The sequence below is a fragment of the Etheostoma cragini genome, chromosome 3 (genome assembly GCF_013103735.1).
Source record: "Etheostoma cragini isolate CJK2018 chromosome 3, CSU_Ecrag_1.0, whole genome shotgun sequence".
Lineage (NCBI taxonomy): Eukaryota > Metazoa > Chordata > Actinopteri > Perciformes > Percidae > Etheostoma > Etheostoma cragini.
In genome coordinates, this window is record NC_048409.1 from 18717041 (window position 1) to 18732417 (window position 15377).

Below are 15377 nucleotides of genomic sequence, written 5' to 3' on the forward strand. Positions count from 1 at the left end.
AGGGAAGTTTGGGGTCCCCTGCTGGAGCTGCTGCCCCCGCGACCCGATACCGGATAAGCGGTCGAAGATGGAGATGGACACAGAAGTAAACACGCACTGTTTTACAAAAGCCAAATAAAAGCAATTCTTCCAGCTCTGCTGCTCAGAAAAAAACAATGTAATCACTGAGCCAGCTAAATGACTGCAAGGAACGGATGACTACTTTTCAGATGCATGCCAGTCTCTCTATTACAGAAAGATTTAGAGAAGAAATAATAGTACGTTCCCATTGCAGTGTGAATGGAAATGTGTGTGCACGTAGATGCATGTGTTTACTAAAGCATTTGTGTCCTTGTGAACTTTTGATGGCCCTGCATGTCTGTCAGATGTTAAGCTAAAGTGTTAATTCACTCAAATGATCAAAAATACACTATTACTTCTCAATTAGCCCTTGTGGTAACTAGCAAAAAAGTCTTTGAGATTTCTGCTTTCAACCTACTACATTGAAACTTTATTCTGTCCTGAAACACCACCTGTTTACCACAGCCTAAAACCTCCTTTAGATTGTCCACAGTAATTCTGTAAAGTGTCCTTGGGTATCTTTTAAGGTGCTATATAAATAAAAGTTATCATTATTATTCAACTACATTTTCAGAATTCTACAGCATCTCTCAAGAGAGCTCACTGTGTTCAGTTTCAGACCTGAAACCACTATCATCATTCACCGCTGCATGGTCCTTAAGCCAGTGACAAGAGTTTTAGTTGAAAGAGAAAATTAACACATTCCAATAATAAATACACACAGCCAGCATGTACTTTTGCACTTCAGTGTGATATGAGTCAGAGTCATAGAAATAGGAACTTTAATTTACTTGGCAGTCAGTGAATGTCACAGTAGTCATCACTATAAATCTATCCTGCATTGTATTCAAACTGTCCATAGATAAGTGTCTCCTGTGTGACCTTTACCATCTGGTTCCTGGCATGTTTGTGTCAGTCATATAAACTCAGTGGCGTGAACCAACACTATCTGCAGCTGATCATTAGTCAGCTACATAACTTTGAGGAAAAGTGGCTACGTAACATTTTATGCAAAACGTTGATATGGTACATGATACGGAATGACCATGAAGTCTTTACTGTATAGGGCAAGTTTTAAAATGTTAAATCTTTTAATATACAAACATGTTTACATCCAGCATCTGGCAGTAGCTGCTTTCTGAGAACCATACAGATTCACTGAATAAAATAATATCATTTGCAGCCACTGTTGCCAGTTGAGGCAACTCCTATGCAACCTCAAGGTATTCACAGGAAAGTTGTTCGCAGTTTAGACAAAGAAAAAAACTGTATAAAGTATAAAAGTGCTATACAAACTGCAAAAGATGTAAAACAAATGAACAAGTATTTCACCAAAATGGAAATCCATAAACAAGCCCACAATATAAGATGAAGCCAGAATAAAAACTGTCCACTGAAAAGTTTCTTACCCGTCCAACTGAAATCTGTCCAGCTTCATCCAGTTTATTAGGTCAATTTACAGTAAATGACAGTGATGACTCATCTCATCTTATTGACACAACTATAACAAGTTGACTTCAGACCTAGCAGCGCTGTGGAGAGGTCTGGCAATGCGAGACTAATTCTGGCCCCGTGGAATTTGATGGTGTAACATTTCACTTTAAGGTGACCCACTTTTGCATTTTCATCATGTAGCACTACCACATCATATATTTGGTATGTATGCATGCTGTTCACATTACCAGCTGCCCCCAGCCAACCTTTTACTGTACAAGGCTTTATATTGCTTTACCATAGAAAAAACTTGCTGACTTTGCATAAGTTGTTTGCTGCAATTACTACAGAGATTACACACACAAGCAAGGAGCTGGTCTCGTGTTTTTAATGATAAAGGGAAAAAGAGAGAAGGGAGCCAGTGGTTACCGCAACTCCATGATGCTTTATGATAAACTGTTGAGTTTAACTGCTGGAATGCCTTTGAAGTGAGTGGTAATGAGCTCCCTCTCTCTCTCTCTTTCTCTGTGTGTGTGTGTGTGTGTGTGTGTGTGTGTGTGTTTGTGTGTGTGTGTGTGTGTGTGTGTGTGTGTGTGTGTGTGTGTGTGTGTGTGTGTGTGTGTGTGTGTGTGTTTGTAGATCTCTCATTCTCTTCCTGTGACTACAATGATCAATCACCTAATCATCAAATTTACCACAGAGGTAACTGGTTTCTGTGAAACCACCAGAAACAACAGAGATGATAATTGTAGTGGGGAGGGAGGGAGATAGATAGATAGATAGATAGATAGAGAGATAGAGAGATAGATAGATAGATAGATAGATGCTTTATTCATCCCAAAGGAAATTAGTTCCTGAGGGGAAGGCCCCAGCGTGTTCATATGAATAATACCAACTCTGACTGTCTTATCCTAAACACCGGTGTCCCACAAGGGTATGTCCTGTCTCCCCTTCTGTTCTCCATATAAATCAACGAGGTCAGCTACAACAACGATTACTCTATACATCTAATTAAATATGCAGATGAGATGGTCCTTGTTGCCTGCCTACAGGATGCCAACAGCCCTTCTTACTTTCATCAGATCAACCATCTTGTTACCTGGTTTGAAAGCTGATACCTTGCTCTGAATGTCAGCAAGACTAAGGAACGGTGCTTTGGATGAAAAGGGGAAGCAGGTAACAGAAAACCTAACTTCATACCCATCAACATGAAGGGGAAGGATTTGGAACAGATCAGTAACTTTGGGACAATTATAGATGAAGATCTTACATTCCAACTTAATGCAGACTATTAAAAGGCAAGACATCACATCTCCCTTCTCAGGAAATTGCAAAGCTTCAACACCAGCAAGCACACCGTTACCATGGTGTACAGGTCACTGACTGAGAGTGTTCTCACGTTCAACTTCACTTCCCGGTATGGGAACCTCTCAGAGAAACATCGGATGGCTCAGGTAGTAAACCAAGCCAGGAAAATCACAGGAGAAAAGTAGTTACAACTCCACACTTCATACAGCCGTTTCATAACACAAAAGGCTATCCAGGTCTTCAATGACCCCACCCACCCCCTCCATCCATATTTTCAGCTATTGCCATCTGGCAATAGAATTTCCAGGGTTTTTAAATTCAGTGGACAATAACGTTTTTATCTAAATTTATCTATCTGATTTATCTAAAAAGATAAATGTCTCTGTTTGTTCATTTCACTTTCACATTTTTTTATTATTCTGTAACCAAAAAGTAAAATTATCATGTACATTTTATATAATCAAAATATCCGTGTATTGATGCAGTATTTCAAAGGAAAATATAGCGATACTATGCTGTACCATTTGTTTTCCACCCACCCCTAAGCTGTAGGCTACCCTTACTCTGTCATGCCTTTACATGTGGACATAAACACACATTCACAGATCCCCTGCAAAACAAAAGATAGAAACACCAAGCAAGACTCTCCATCACTTTACCATCAATCAGTGAAGACACGCTGGGCGGAAATTGTCACCTGTCTATAGATCAACCCGCTGTGCCAAAGTTTAAGTCAGGGTCATTAAAACAGATTTTTAGTTTTGAAATGTGCTTAAATAATTTAAGACAGCATTTCTCAAGGGTGCTGTTAGATATTCTGGTAATATCCTCAGGCAGGGCTGTGGTCCCAAGGAAACATGTAAGCTAATACCTTGTTATTGACAAGAAGGGAGAATCACGTCATGATATTCATCTATAAATCTCTACAGTCAAACCTCCCATCTTCCATTTCTTGTCTCGTTTAAATCTCATTTAAAACTACAGCAGACAATCTAATAATGACCTAATCTTAGATATACAGTACCATATGTTTGCACTAACCTTGGCAGGACTGGGATCGGGTTTAACTTCTGTCTGAGGATTTATAGCTTTACTATCAGATTATGACTCTTTTAATTAATTATTGTTCTTTGTTACTTGACTGATGTTTGTCAAACTATATTTGTTGTTTCTGTTATCCCTCTTTTGTGGTAAGCTGACGGTAAACGTTTTTTTGCATTCAGGTCACTCTTAAAAGAGAGATCTAGATTTAAAAGAGACTGTCCGTCTTAAATAGAGTAACACAGCACAGTGAGTACATACTGTACTGTAGGGTTTGAGTGTCAGAGCTGGACCAGGGCTGTGTGTAGATGCAGAACTTTGCAGCAAGCAAAATACACTTCCAAAAGTTAGCCTTTGAGGTTTTTACTCGAGACAATTGTGAAACTCTGAAAACAGTATTGGAAGGCAAATTCAATGATAGTGATTACTGTAATATTTACTGGTTTGCAGTGTTTTTTTTTCAGGTAAAAAGTAGTGTAACACGCGCTATGTTTTTAATATTAATAAAATGTTAAAACAAAACGTTTAATTATTAGCACTGCCTGACACCGTGTTGTGTTTCACACACTCTTAGGGTCACATTATGGTTTGTTGTATGACATGTATCCTGTTGTTTGTGTTTTTTATGGCTGCAGCATGGGTTAAGTGCCCAAGACAAATTTCCCACCTTGTGGAAGAATAAAGCCAATCTTGAATCTGAAATATACAGTACATAAAGTTAGAAAGAGTTAAAGTAAAAAGAATAAACTACATAACAGTTATTTTAGCAGTGAATTAATATTTAACTAAAGCTACTGTTAAGCTGAATCACAGAAATGATTCTCTATCATAGAACTGCACTTCCCAGATTGCACCAGCAGCAGCAAACTGGCTGCTTTGCACCTTGTCAGTCGTTATCACTAATTTGGAGCACCTGTTAAGACATAGAGGTGCTCAGTCATTCAGGGAAAAAAATTGCAGAGAGAAGACACTCCAAGTTCACTCACAAAGTTCAGTCCAAAGACGCCAAAGGTTGGTGAAATGTTTTATTTGCTTTCGTAATGTTTGAAATGTTGCTTGCTATGTTTAAATGCTGTGTAGATTGACTTAATTGACTTAGAATTGACTTTTGTGTTAAATGGGTTTATGCTAAAATAGTTCCTTTTGAGTTTGAAAGAAATTAAAAGTAAGATACAAAAGAATAGTAAAGTGATCTGTTAAATGCTAGAGCTTTATTAAGTTTGTAAGATTCATGAAATTGTTTGTTTTTTAAATGTGTAATGTTTAAGTGGGTTAGGCATTTAAAATGTATTTACAAATGTTTAAAATGTTAACTTTGATATTTTTATTTTGAACATGCAAGAGAAAGTATATACAAATAAAATAAAACTTTGGTTTTGTCTTTAAGGTTTACAACCTAATCAACCACTAATCTACTGGCAGACCAATCATCTGACAAAGCCTAATAAGAATAAAAGATTAAGTTGGAAACTTGAGTTGTACTTGTGTCCTATGGAAATTGAATAAGAGGGCTTGACAGCTACTCTTAATGTTTTATCAACAACACAGTGGTAGAATGGCTTGGTTAGCATTAAACTACTGTCAGTTGTGGTTGCTCCTAGCAACAGAATGTTCCACTGAAACAATTCAGTTCTATTCTGAAACATGTTTTTGCAAAGCTAGACATGTTAAATTCTTTTGGTAGTGACTTGGCATTGTTTGGAAATTCTTTCACTTAAAAAGGACTCTTTCTCCTTATGTCGTTCTCCAGCCAAATGCTACAAACAATAAACCACACATTATTACACAAATGTACTCATACATTATAAAAGGCAAACAAATTGACAAATGCAGACATGAGTTTTTTTTTTCCCCCATGTTTGGCTCAGATGGTGAAATTAGGCTTGTTTCGAGGAACGGCTGTTTCTATTAATGATTTGTGTTGGACACTTGACTCCTGTTGCGGTTTCGCAATCCTGTTAGTCACTCCCATGAAGATAAAAATTTAGCACAAGAGCCAAGGCAGAGAGGCCACAATTAGATTCTGAAATAAAATTGGTTATGGATGATCTGACCACACATGGACATACCTAAATAAAAGCATGCAGCAAGAACTTACTGAGGACGCATTGGGATCTGATCCCATGCAATGCTCTGCGGATATCACCTATATATGTTTGACTTAGTGTGTGCATTGGAAAGACTGAATGTTTGTTGTGCAATCCATAGCATGGTGTTCTTATGTTGTATTGTGTAATGAACAGGGCTGCAGTTTAGGATAAAATTATTTATTTATATATATTTTATTAATCAGTTTATAATTGTCTCTAAATATCCAAACATACAATTAAATGTCTATAAAACAAACCTACATATACCGTGCTGCACAGCCAGACTCGTGTCTCTGATTGCTTGACTCAAGAAGGTCAACGTTACACGCTCTCAGTGATGGATCCGGAGCTATAGCTAAGCTCACCTGAAACGGCGCCAATTGCAGTCCTTGGAATTGATTGGGCACAGAGTCCAGGTCTTCTTGGTCAACTCTCATTGACCTATACCCTATTGTTGGCTGCCACACTTTGGGCGCACGAATGGTCCCAAGTCCATACTCATTTACTCCGGCAACACAGCAGTAGTAGACATCTTAACTGAAGAAATTCAGACACTTAGCTCTAGAATGGGACATTCACCCCACACCAGTGCCGCCGTTTTCAGCCATAACTTACAACTAACACCAGCTGAGAAACATCTTACGCCTCACAAGAAGCCATTGTTAACAGTCTTGCCCAGCACTCTCTCAGCCAACTTAACTGGCTGGCATTGCTTTAAGGCACATCAAGCCACATATCAGGCTCCATTTTCCTCTATGGATGTCACGTCCATCTGCAATTTCATCACCCATGCTTATTCCATTCGACACTTTTTCAGCTTTGAGGTGTTCAGAATTTGCACCGACTTCATCTGTCTATAATCCTTCTCGTCATCCCCGGTTTATCAGAAATGACTATCCACACCTCAAACTCTCTCATATTCACCATCAGAAGTTTCCTTTCCCATTAATGTCTTCCACCTCACTTACAACCTCAACCCCGACGATTTACTAATCAAATACATCGGCTCCAGGTATGCCGCCAAGGCATCTCCACAACGTTGTCCGTCCATCCATCTTCATCCGCTTCTCAGGTTGCGGGGGCAGCAGCTCCAGCAGGGGACCCCAAACTTTCCTTTCCCCAGGCACATTAATCAACTCTGACTGGGGGATCTAAAGGCGTTCCCAGACCCGGTGGGGATGATCTCTCCACCTAGTCCTGGGTCTTCCCCAAGGCCTCCTCCCAGCTGGACATGCCTGGAACACTTTTCACTATTCCAAAACTGGCACTTGATTCTGTTTTTAGAAACATCTGAACAGAATTCTCTGCATTTCAGCCATATCACCCAAACATTATTCCAGCCACTCTTTCCGATCGGTGCAGCATGTACAGCCGCCAGATAAGGCATCTCCCACCAAACCATTCAATTCCCAGGCCGCTGGTCATCCCAGGCATACGATCTTACATTCACAATCTCAAAGATCTCTGTCAGGCCCATACACAACTCACTTCTATACAATCTGACTTTTTTGGGGTGTAAACTATTGCGGCGAAAAACTGCTTCTGAGATGGAACCCCCACTCTGAGTCTCCTCCACCCGGTCATCCGATGACATCCACATTTATCTGTCTTCACATTTATAGTGTTCATCTGCACATTCATAATGTTCTTTAAATAACAAATGGTTATGGCGTGGTCCATGCTAGTGAATTTCACGTTGGTCAGAACAAAATAAGCCGGTTGTTTGTATTCAAGAAAATCACCCATAAACATCAACACAAAAAACAAATTCATGCATAGACATACACACACTCTCTCGCTCTCTCTCCTCTCAAATTGGTACTCGATCCAACTCAGTGCAGGAGGTTGAGTGTGAGTGTTTCTAATCAGACCTGTGCAGACTCCACTGTGGAAGTTCTCCTCTGTCTGATCAAACAAAATGCTTTTGCTTTTTTAAACTGAACTTATTAATGATGACTAAAAGTTGCTAAGTTTGTTTGTATCCCACAATATAATGCAAATAAAAGTCAAAGGGCTTTGGGGTTATAAAACATTACAACTAGACAACAAGAAACGGGAATAACTAAAAGTAAAGGAAATTGAGAACAGAATAGGATTAATGATGTAAGTCTCATACCGCAGGGTGGCTGCGCTATGTTGTGTTTTAGATCCACATATGCTAAATGTTATCCCGCTTTATCTGGACAAAGTCATGGGGATAAGAAAAGGGCAGGTGATTTGTGACCTGAGAGATCCTTTTCCTATGACAGGGGCCTCAACGTAAATTACCTGGAGGTCATGAGCCAGGTTGCTTAGTCCTAGAGGGTTATGATTAAACACTTAATGGTGTTTTTTTTAAAAACACTAAATTTAAACTGTATACACTTTAAAGTTGAGCCATATTCCATGGATAATAGAATAATGCCACTCAGATTGTTTTCCTGGAAACTGCTTTCTCTTTGCAAATGTGACAGGAAGTGGTCACATTAAACTCCAAGAATTAGAAGAAGAAAGTAATCACTTTTCTATCTCTACTGCAGTCTTTCCTCCAGGTTAATCTTTCTTTTGGATTCAAAAGGAGATATATTTTTACTTTGTATAAATTAAAAGGTATTTTATGCTCTGATGTAATAGCCTTGCTTGGAAATGAAATGATTACTGTAAACTAAAAGAGTGGGGGGAAATCCAAATAGGAAAAATTGAAATTTGCAAGCCAGATGTAAAAATAAATCCTAACCATTTAGGGAGTCTTATGAAATTGTCTTGTGGGATGAATCTGGTCTGTCCTGTGGTATAACAATCAACTCTGAGTTGAAAAACTTGCTGGTTACTAGTTGATTGCAAAACATGCCACATTATTTCACAACCACCATTTTTACTAGTTTTACTGTTCAATCGGAAATTGAAGTCTCAAATTTCAGACCCCCACCGGCTCATGAATGCATCACAGTGGCAGACTTTTCAGATCAATCTATTAATGGTCAGCTGTAATGCGCAGTAAAATGGCAAATCATAAAGGCTTTTTTATTTTATTGCTGTCTTTCTTTCTTTTTATTGATTTCTTCCTTCTTTTTTTCTACCTCTTTATCAATTGTTCTGTGTTTGTGTGGCCCTCTAGTTGTAAACCAGGAGGGACAGCCTCTGATTGAGGGGAAGCTGAAGGAAAAGCAGGTCCGCTGGAAGTTCATCAAGCGCTGGAAAACCCGCTACTTCACCTTGGCAGGAAATCAGCTACTCTTCCGAAGAGGAAAATCAGTATGTAGCCAATGAAAATGAAACCTAAAACACACACACACTATCCATGGCACTTCAAAAGCTTCATTTAAGTTCTGTGTCATTTGAATCATGATGAAACTCTGTATGAAACAGTGGAAATGTCATCTCATGATGAGCTTAACTGTCTCTCAGGAGCATCTGGTGAATTTATCCTGTAACAATTCTTGGCCCCGGGAAGCATTTTTGGGGTACTCCCAAGGTCAAAGCATGATGCTGCAACAACATGAGTCACTCTCACCCACTATAACTCAAAGCAGATAGCATTACGCAAAAGTAGCAAACACAGTGCATGAGTTACTGCCTCGTACATTATGTGTGAGTAAAAGATTTTCATCTGAGAAAAGGTGAGGTTGCAGCAACACATTATTTATTTTTTTCTCTAACTTCCCTGTGTTTGCTGGTAACTTTATGTAAGTTATCTACCAGAGTGAAACAATTGAAATTTCCACAGCCATAAGGAGATTGGTTGTCTATTAGCTCTTTAGACATGTTCATACAATCAGCTCCCCAAAACTCGGCAAGGCACAACATCCCAGAGGAATATCTGGAAATAGTAGGATATTCTGTGGTGGTTGAAATGCAGAAGTAGAGTTGAGCCCTCTTTTCTTTCTTTTTTTTTTTTCTTTTTTCTTTTTTATTCTAACAATAGTCTTTGTACTCCTATCCAGATGGCAATGGATTCCTCTCTTTTTGCAGCAGCCACAAATTTGCCAGTGTGTTCTGGAGGTAGTTGGTATGTTGTGAAAGACCTTTTCCCAAACGGGGAGTGAGATTAAGAACCAAAATGTTTCTTCCACGTTGAACAATCAAGCAGCTTTTGTACTCTGAGATGTTTGAAACATTCCACAAAACCACACAATATTGTATTTGTTATTAAATACCTATTTTCTCCATGTTGTAGCTTATTGCTCAATGCGCCTCCACTGAATACTGTACTTCCACCTTAATTGGGACCAGACAAAGAGTGATACCAAACTACAGGCAGACCTGGCCTTCATGCAGGAATACAAAAACTTTGAGAGAGAGAAGATTAAAATAGCATGAGTACCTTATCCAGCTGTCCTTTACTGGCTTTTTTTGTGTAAAAATGTGGCATATCCTGTTTTATGTTAAGTCCAGGTAAAGGGAGTATCATTCTTTTATTTGTTTTTTGCTGAAATCTGCTGAAATCCGTCAATTTCCTACCATCCAGTCTGCAATTAGTTTCCATTGTTGATACACCTAGAACTTGCTTGTTAGGTAATTCATTATAGTTAATGTCTTTTTATATTTTTGTTAGTGGAACTTATATAAATGCTGGCTGCTTAGCTATGGTGGGTTCACTTGCTCTGAGAACCTCCCAAATCCAGCATGTTTTTTTATTTATTTACAGGGTGATTTGATTTGTCAGAAAATAAGAGCAAGACAGACACAAGAAAGCAAACATGCACATCATGAAAGGGGTAACTTGATTTTGACAACACACAAAGTGGTTCTATTCAGCAGCCTAGCCTCATAGCAGCAACATTGTCTCCTAAAATGCAGGTTGTCAATTGCAATGAAATAATGTATAAGTTACACATTAAATATACAAAACACTACAACAAAAAGTTATTGAGCTATGTGTGTTTAGTTTAAGTATTATAAGATGATAAATTGTTACACACATACTTTCTGGTTAGGTTATTTTCCATAGGCCATATGGCAAAAATCCATAAAATGTCCATTTAAATAACTGTATGAATCCACTAATATGAATCTGCTGTGGGAAACATCAGACCCTCAGCACAGCCAGCCAGGAGGTAAAACTGAACATGTCTCTCACACACACACACACACACACACACACACACACACACACAGAGAAAGGATGTGGGCAGTTGCATGAGTGTTACAGTATGTGGTTTAAACCACATAACTAACAATGGAGTAAAAAGTGTTGACTGTGATGCAGTACACACACGTACTCATCCTCACGCTTACAAACACACATTTAAAACTACACTGTTCGGCAGAGAGGGAGGATTTAATGTTCCTGCCCTGGAGAGGCAACAGAACAATGAAGTGTAATTGTTCATTCTGTGAATGTCTTTTTTTTTTCTGAGGTAGTACACACTGCAAACACTGACACAGAATTGTGATGGTGAAGTCAGAACGCTACATCTGACAGTGGCAACAACTATTGACATGCTTATAATGTGCAAAAAGCTTTTTATTTTTGCTGAAGATTAGTTTCTTTGACTAGCAAAAACCAACTCAACAGTACTTGAGTGGGCCCTACAATTTGAAATGACTTGTACTTTACTTGAATGTTTCCGTTTTGTGCCACTTTCTAGTTATTCAGCAGGTTAACAAAACACAAGATTTTCTTATAAAATATTAAATATTTTAATAGTATAAACTACCAAACAGTATATAAATGGCTCACATTTGTTCTACCTCAACCAACAGCAGCACTGAAATGCTACCAACATGTTTATGCATCAGTAACATAGACCAATGTAATGGTAATCCACTAATGTAAATCATAACATTGACATAAACAACATGCTGGAATAAAAAAATGGCATTGCTATTTACACTCAAGCAAAAGATTTACAGATGTCCTTTACCAATGACAAATGCACATAACTTAATGTACAGAATAAAGAACTATTATAAATATTATAAATATCTAATTTCTTAAGCCCCTATTAACTTAATTAGACTTATGTGATTATCAATTTTTGTTACTTCTCTTATGTTGTCCCCACAGAAAGATGAGTTGGATGACATCCCTATTGAGCTGAGCAAGGTGCAAAGTGTCAAGGTGAGGAGTTACATTCATACAATCATCATCCTCCAAATGTCTGCTACCAAAATATTTTAATCTTCACCACTGATCACATTTTTGCATTATTAGTCTCATGGCTGTGGTTTTTACTTTTGCAAATTTTAATGCCATTAATATCATCTGATCATGTTATAGTGTACTGTTGGGAGTGTCTAAATCATCCCCAGTCAGTATATTTGATTTAAGAAGGCAGATCACATCCCCAAATACTATTACTGCTGGACAGTGAATTAGTGTAAAATCAAACACAAGGGAGCTACATAAAGTTGATGTTTAAGTGTAAGTTTTTCCATCTTCTTCTCATCCACTTTTTTCCATAGGTGGTAGCCAGGAAGCGGCGTGATCGGGGTTTGCCGCGGGCATTTGAGATCTTCACGGACAGTAAGACGTACGTGCTGAAAGCTCAGGATGAGAAACACGCTGAGGAGTGGCTGCAGTGCATAAACGTCGCCGTGGCGCAGGCAAGAGAGAGGGAGAACAGAGAGGCAACCACCTACTTGTGAGAACAGTTAACTGATGAGGACACATACTGTACATGTGCAGACTATACATGCCATGCATACAAACAAGCATACACTGAGTAATATTTTGTTTATCTGTACATAGAATCTCACAACATCCACTGCCAGGTGCATAACTTTGAATCTGTAATCAGTTATATACACCTGAACTATCAACAACAAAACACATTTTTTTGCAGTATCTTTCTTTAAATAAACCAGCAATAAAAGACTTACTGTATGTATGGTGTGTATCCAACCAGAATGATGTTACTGTTACTCACTGTCACACCATGGAATCTCCGATGCATCTACAGCTGTGGACCATCATACATGTACAGTATTAAGTGTTAAAAGTTGAAGTGACACATGATCTTCACCTGACTGGATACAGGAAAGGCCATTTAACCTTCTTCTGCTTGAGCCCCGACACTACTATGAGCTTCAACAACCAATGACAGCCAGCATATGTGGAAACTTGGGATTTGATGAGTTTAATGATGCATGATAATTGACATGTATTTGAGGCCATAGTAGTATTGAGGACTAAAGACTTGATAGAAGCACAGACCTCAGGACTTGAAGCACTGACCACTGAACAGTTTTTCTTAGAAGGATGAGGAAGAAGAGCCTAATGGACAGCATTCAGTACTCAATGTGTTCTACTTAATAGAGAGGATGTTGTACCCTTAAAGTAATAGTTCAACATTTTGGAAAAACGTGATTCACTTTCTTGCCAAGAATTAGATGAGAAGATGGATTTGACTTGTGATCTGTACACTAATTATAAAGCTACAACCCAAAGACAATTAGCTTAGTATAAATGCAGAGGGAAACGGCCATTGTAGCATATTATTAATTGTACAATCAGAAGGCTATAAGCTGCAGTTGATTCCAACATATTGACCTACGCACCCATACTTTGAACATTTGACCAAGGGCAAAACATTGCTGAGAACATACACTCTTTAGAAGTCTCCTTAATGTGTCATTTAACAGGATACTGAGCTGGGGAGCAGAGAACCCTGGGAACATGGATATGTTTCTGCTGGTTGCCTGACAACCTAATGCTGCCATAAAGACTTCAGGAAGTGGCTGCCGCCAACAAAGAACTAGTCTTTCATATAGTCCCCTTTTAATATCACAATTTCTCAACCTTGAGACTAAGCCAAGCTGAGGATTTGCCAGTTTTCAGTGTTTATGCTAAGCTATGCTAACCGCATGCTATCTTCATATCTTCCGTATAGATATGACCGCAATATTGATCTTTGTATCTAACTCTTGGCAAGAAAGCAAAAAAAGCATAAAATGTTGAACTATTCCTTCAGTATGCTTGTTTAATGTTGAATATACTGAATCCAGTCTTTTAAAATAATTTGTATATGATTTCTTTTACGTTTTTGGTTTATACTTTAATTTTCATCCCAAACACAAATTTTTCAGAAGGCAATGGCATAAGTTGAGATATTTAAAAATCAGAAGTGATTTCTCAACATAAGAGCACCTTGTTTAAAGAGAACCCTATTTGCTGTTTTTCTAAAGTGGAGTTAGTAACGTGGTCAGATTTATATATTTTTTGCAATCTCAATACTGTATGGACCGGAATATTTTGGGCTTTCCGGAACATTCATTCAACCTTTATTTATTTGCAAGAGATCATCAAGGGGAGACCCTCATTTATAGGACCATTGAGTGAGAACAACACAAAGTAAAATCATAAGAAATATGGAAAGACAAAACATTCCGAATTGGAAAATGATTTGATACATTTGGATAATAAGGATGCAAAGGAAAATACAAGAAACGTGCAAGAATTCACTCCATGTTTTACAAGAAGCAGTCTCGGCTCAACGGTTTCCTAATAGTGAAGTTTAAACCACTGGTTTCTAAGAAAATTAAGTAAATTAGTGTTGTGGATTTAGAAACTGTGCCAGTTCAGTCATATTGATTTAGTGAAAGTTTTTGTTAAGAAAGCAAGAGATTGATTTTAAAACAAGCCCTTTCCAAATGTTAGTTTTTTGTTTTTTTGTTTTTTGTGTTTTTTGGTCCGGGGTTTAAACTGTGAGATTGAATAAGGTGGAAGAGAGCATCTGGCTGTTAACAGTTGAGCTCCAGTTTTTCCTCTGATTTCAGAGGACTAAGACAGCCTCATTTTTTAGATCCTTATAACTGTCCACCTGAAACAATCCCAGCCTAGGGCAGTACATACCTACTGTATGTATGTATGTAACTCACCAACCAGGATGCAGATGACAAACATGTCTTGAACCAGTTAAGCTCTGAACTGCCTGCACCACACATTCAGTCGTCCATGGCAAATTAATTATGTTTGACTTTGATCTTTAGATGGATCCAAACAAAGGCGCAAGTCTGCCCACATGTGGAAGCATTGCTCTTTTCTTTGGTATCTAATGCTTTTGGTTTTAATTGAATAAATTAAATGCAATTTTTGGAAAATCTTAAAAAAAAAAAAAAGACTAAGGTGGTTTAAATTGTAGATCCCGTGACACACAAGCACATTTTCTTAACCCTTAACTCTTCATCTAGCGTCACCATCAGGCAGGCTTTTTTATTTTATATTGACCAAATACCTTTCTATACATTCCCACTAGCCTCTGTTGTACTTTGTGTTTATTAATTTAGTATTATGAAATGTTAGCTTGCTAAGACGCTAAAAGAAAATGATTAACATGCTAAACTTCAGCATGTAAACATTGTCATTCTACACACGTTAGCATGCTGACATTAGCATTTAGCTTGAAACAACCATGCTAGCGTGGACTAATCTAGTTTGATCTGTAGAACACATCAAAATTAGGCTAACATCGCTTATGGCAAACCCTACCTATCTGGGCCATTTAGCTAACTGGAAAAACA

General features: G+C 38.2%; 1 protein-coding gene across 3 annotated transcripts in view; it reads left to right on the plus strand.

Moving 5' to 3' along the window:
* Positions 1-13441, plus strand: part of veph1 (ventricular zone expressed PH domain-containing 1) — a 74647-nt gene extending 61206 nt beyond the window's left edge. For all 3 annotated transcript variants that reach the window (XM_034867122.1, XM_034867124.1, XM_034867123.1), the window contains 3 exons: positions 9031-9167; positions 11923-11976; positions 12321-13441. In XM_034867122.1, the coding sequence (XP_034723013.1) occupies positions 9031-9167; positions 11923-11976; positions 12321-12503 (374 nt within the window). In that variant the 3' untranslated portion in view covers positions 12504-13441. The remainder of the gene's footprint in view (positions 1-9030; positions 9168-11922; positions 11977-12320) is intronic.
* The last annotated feature ends 1936 nt before the right edge of the window (positions 13442-15377 follow it).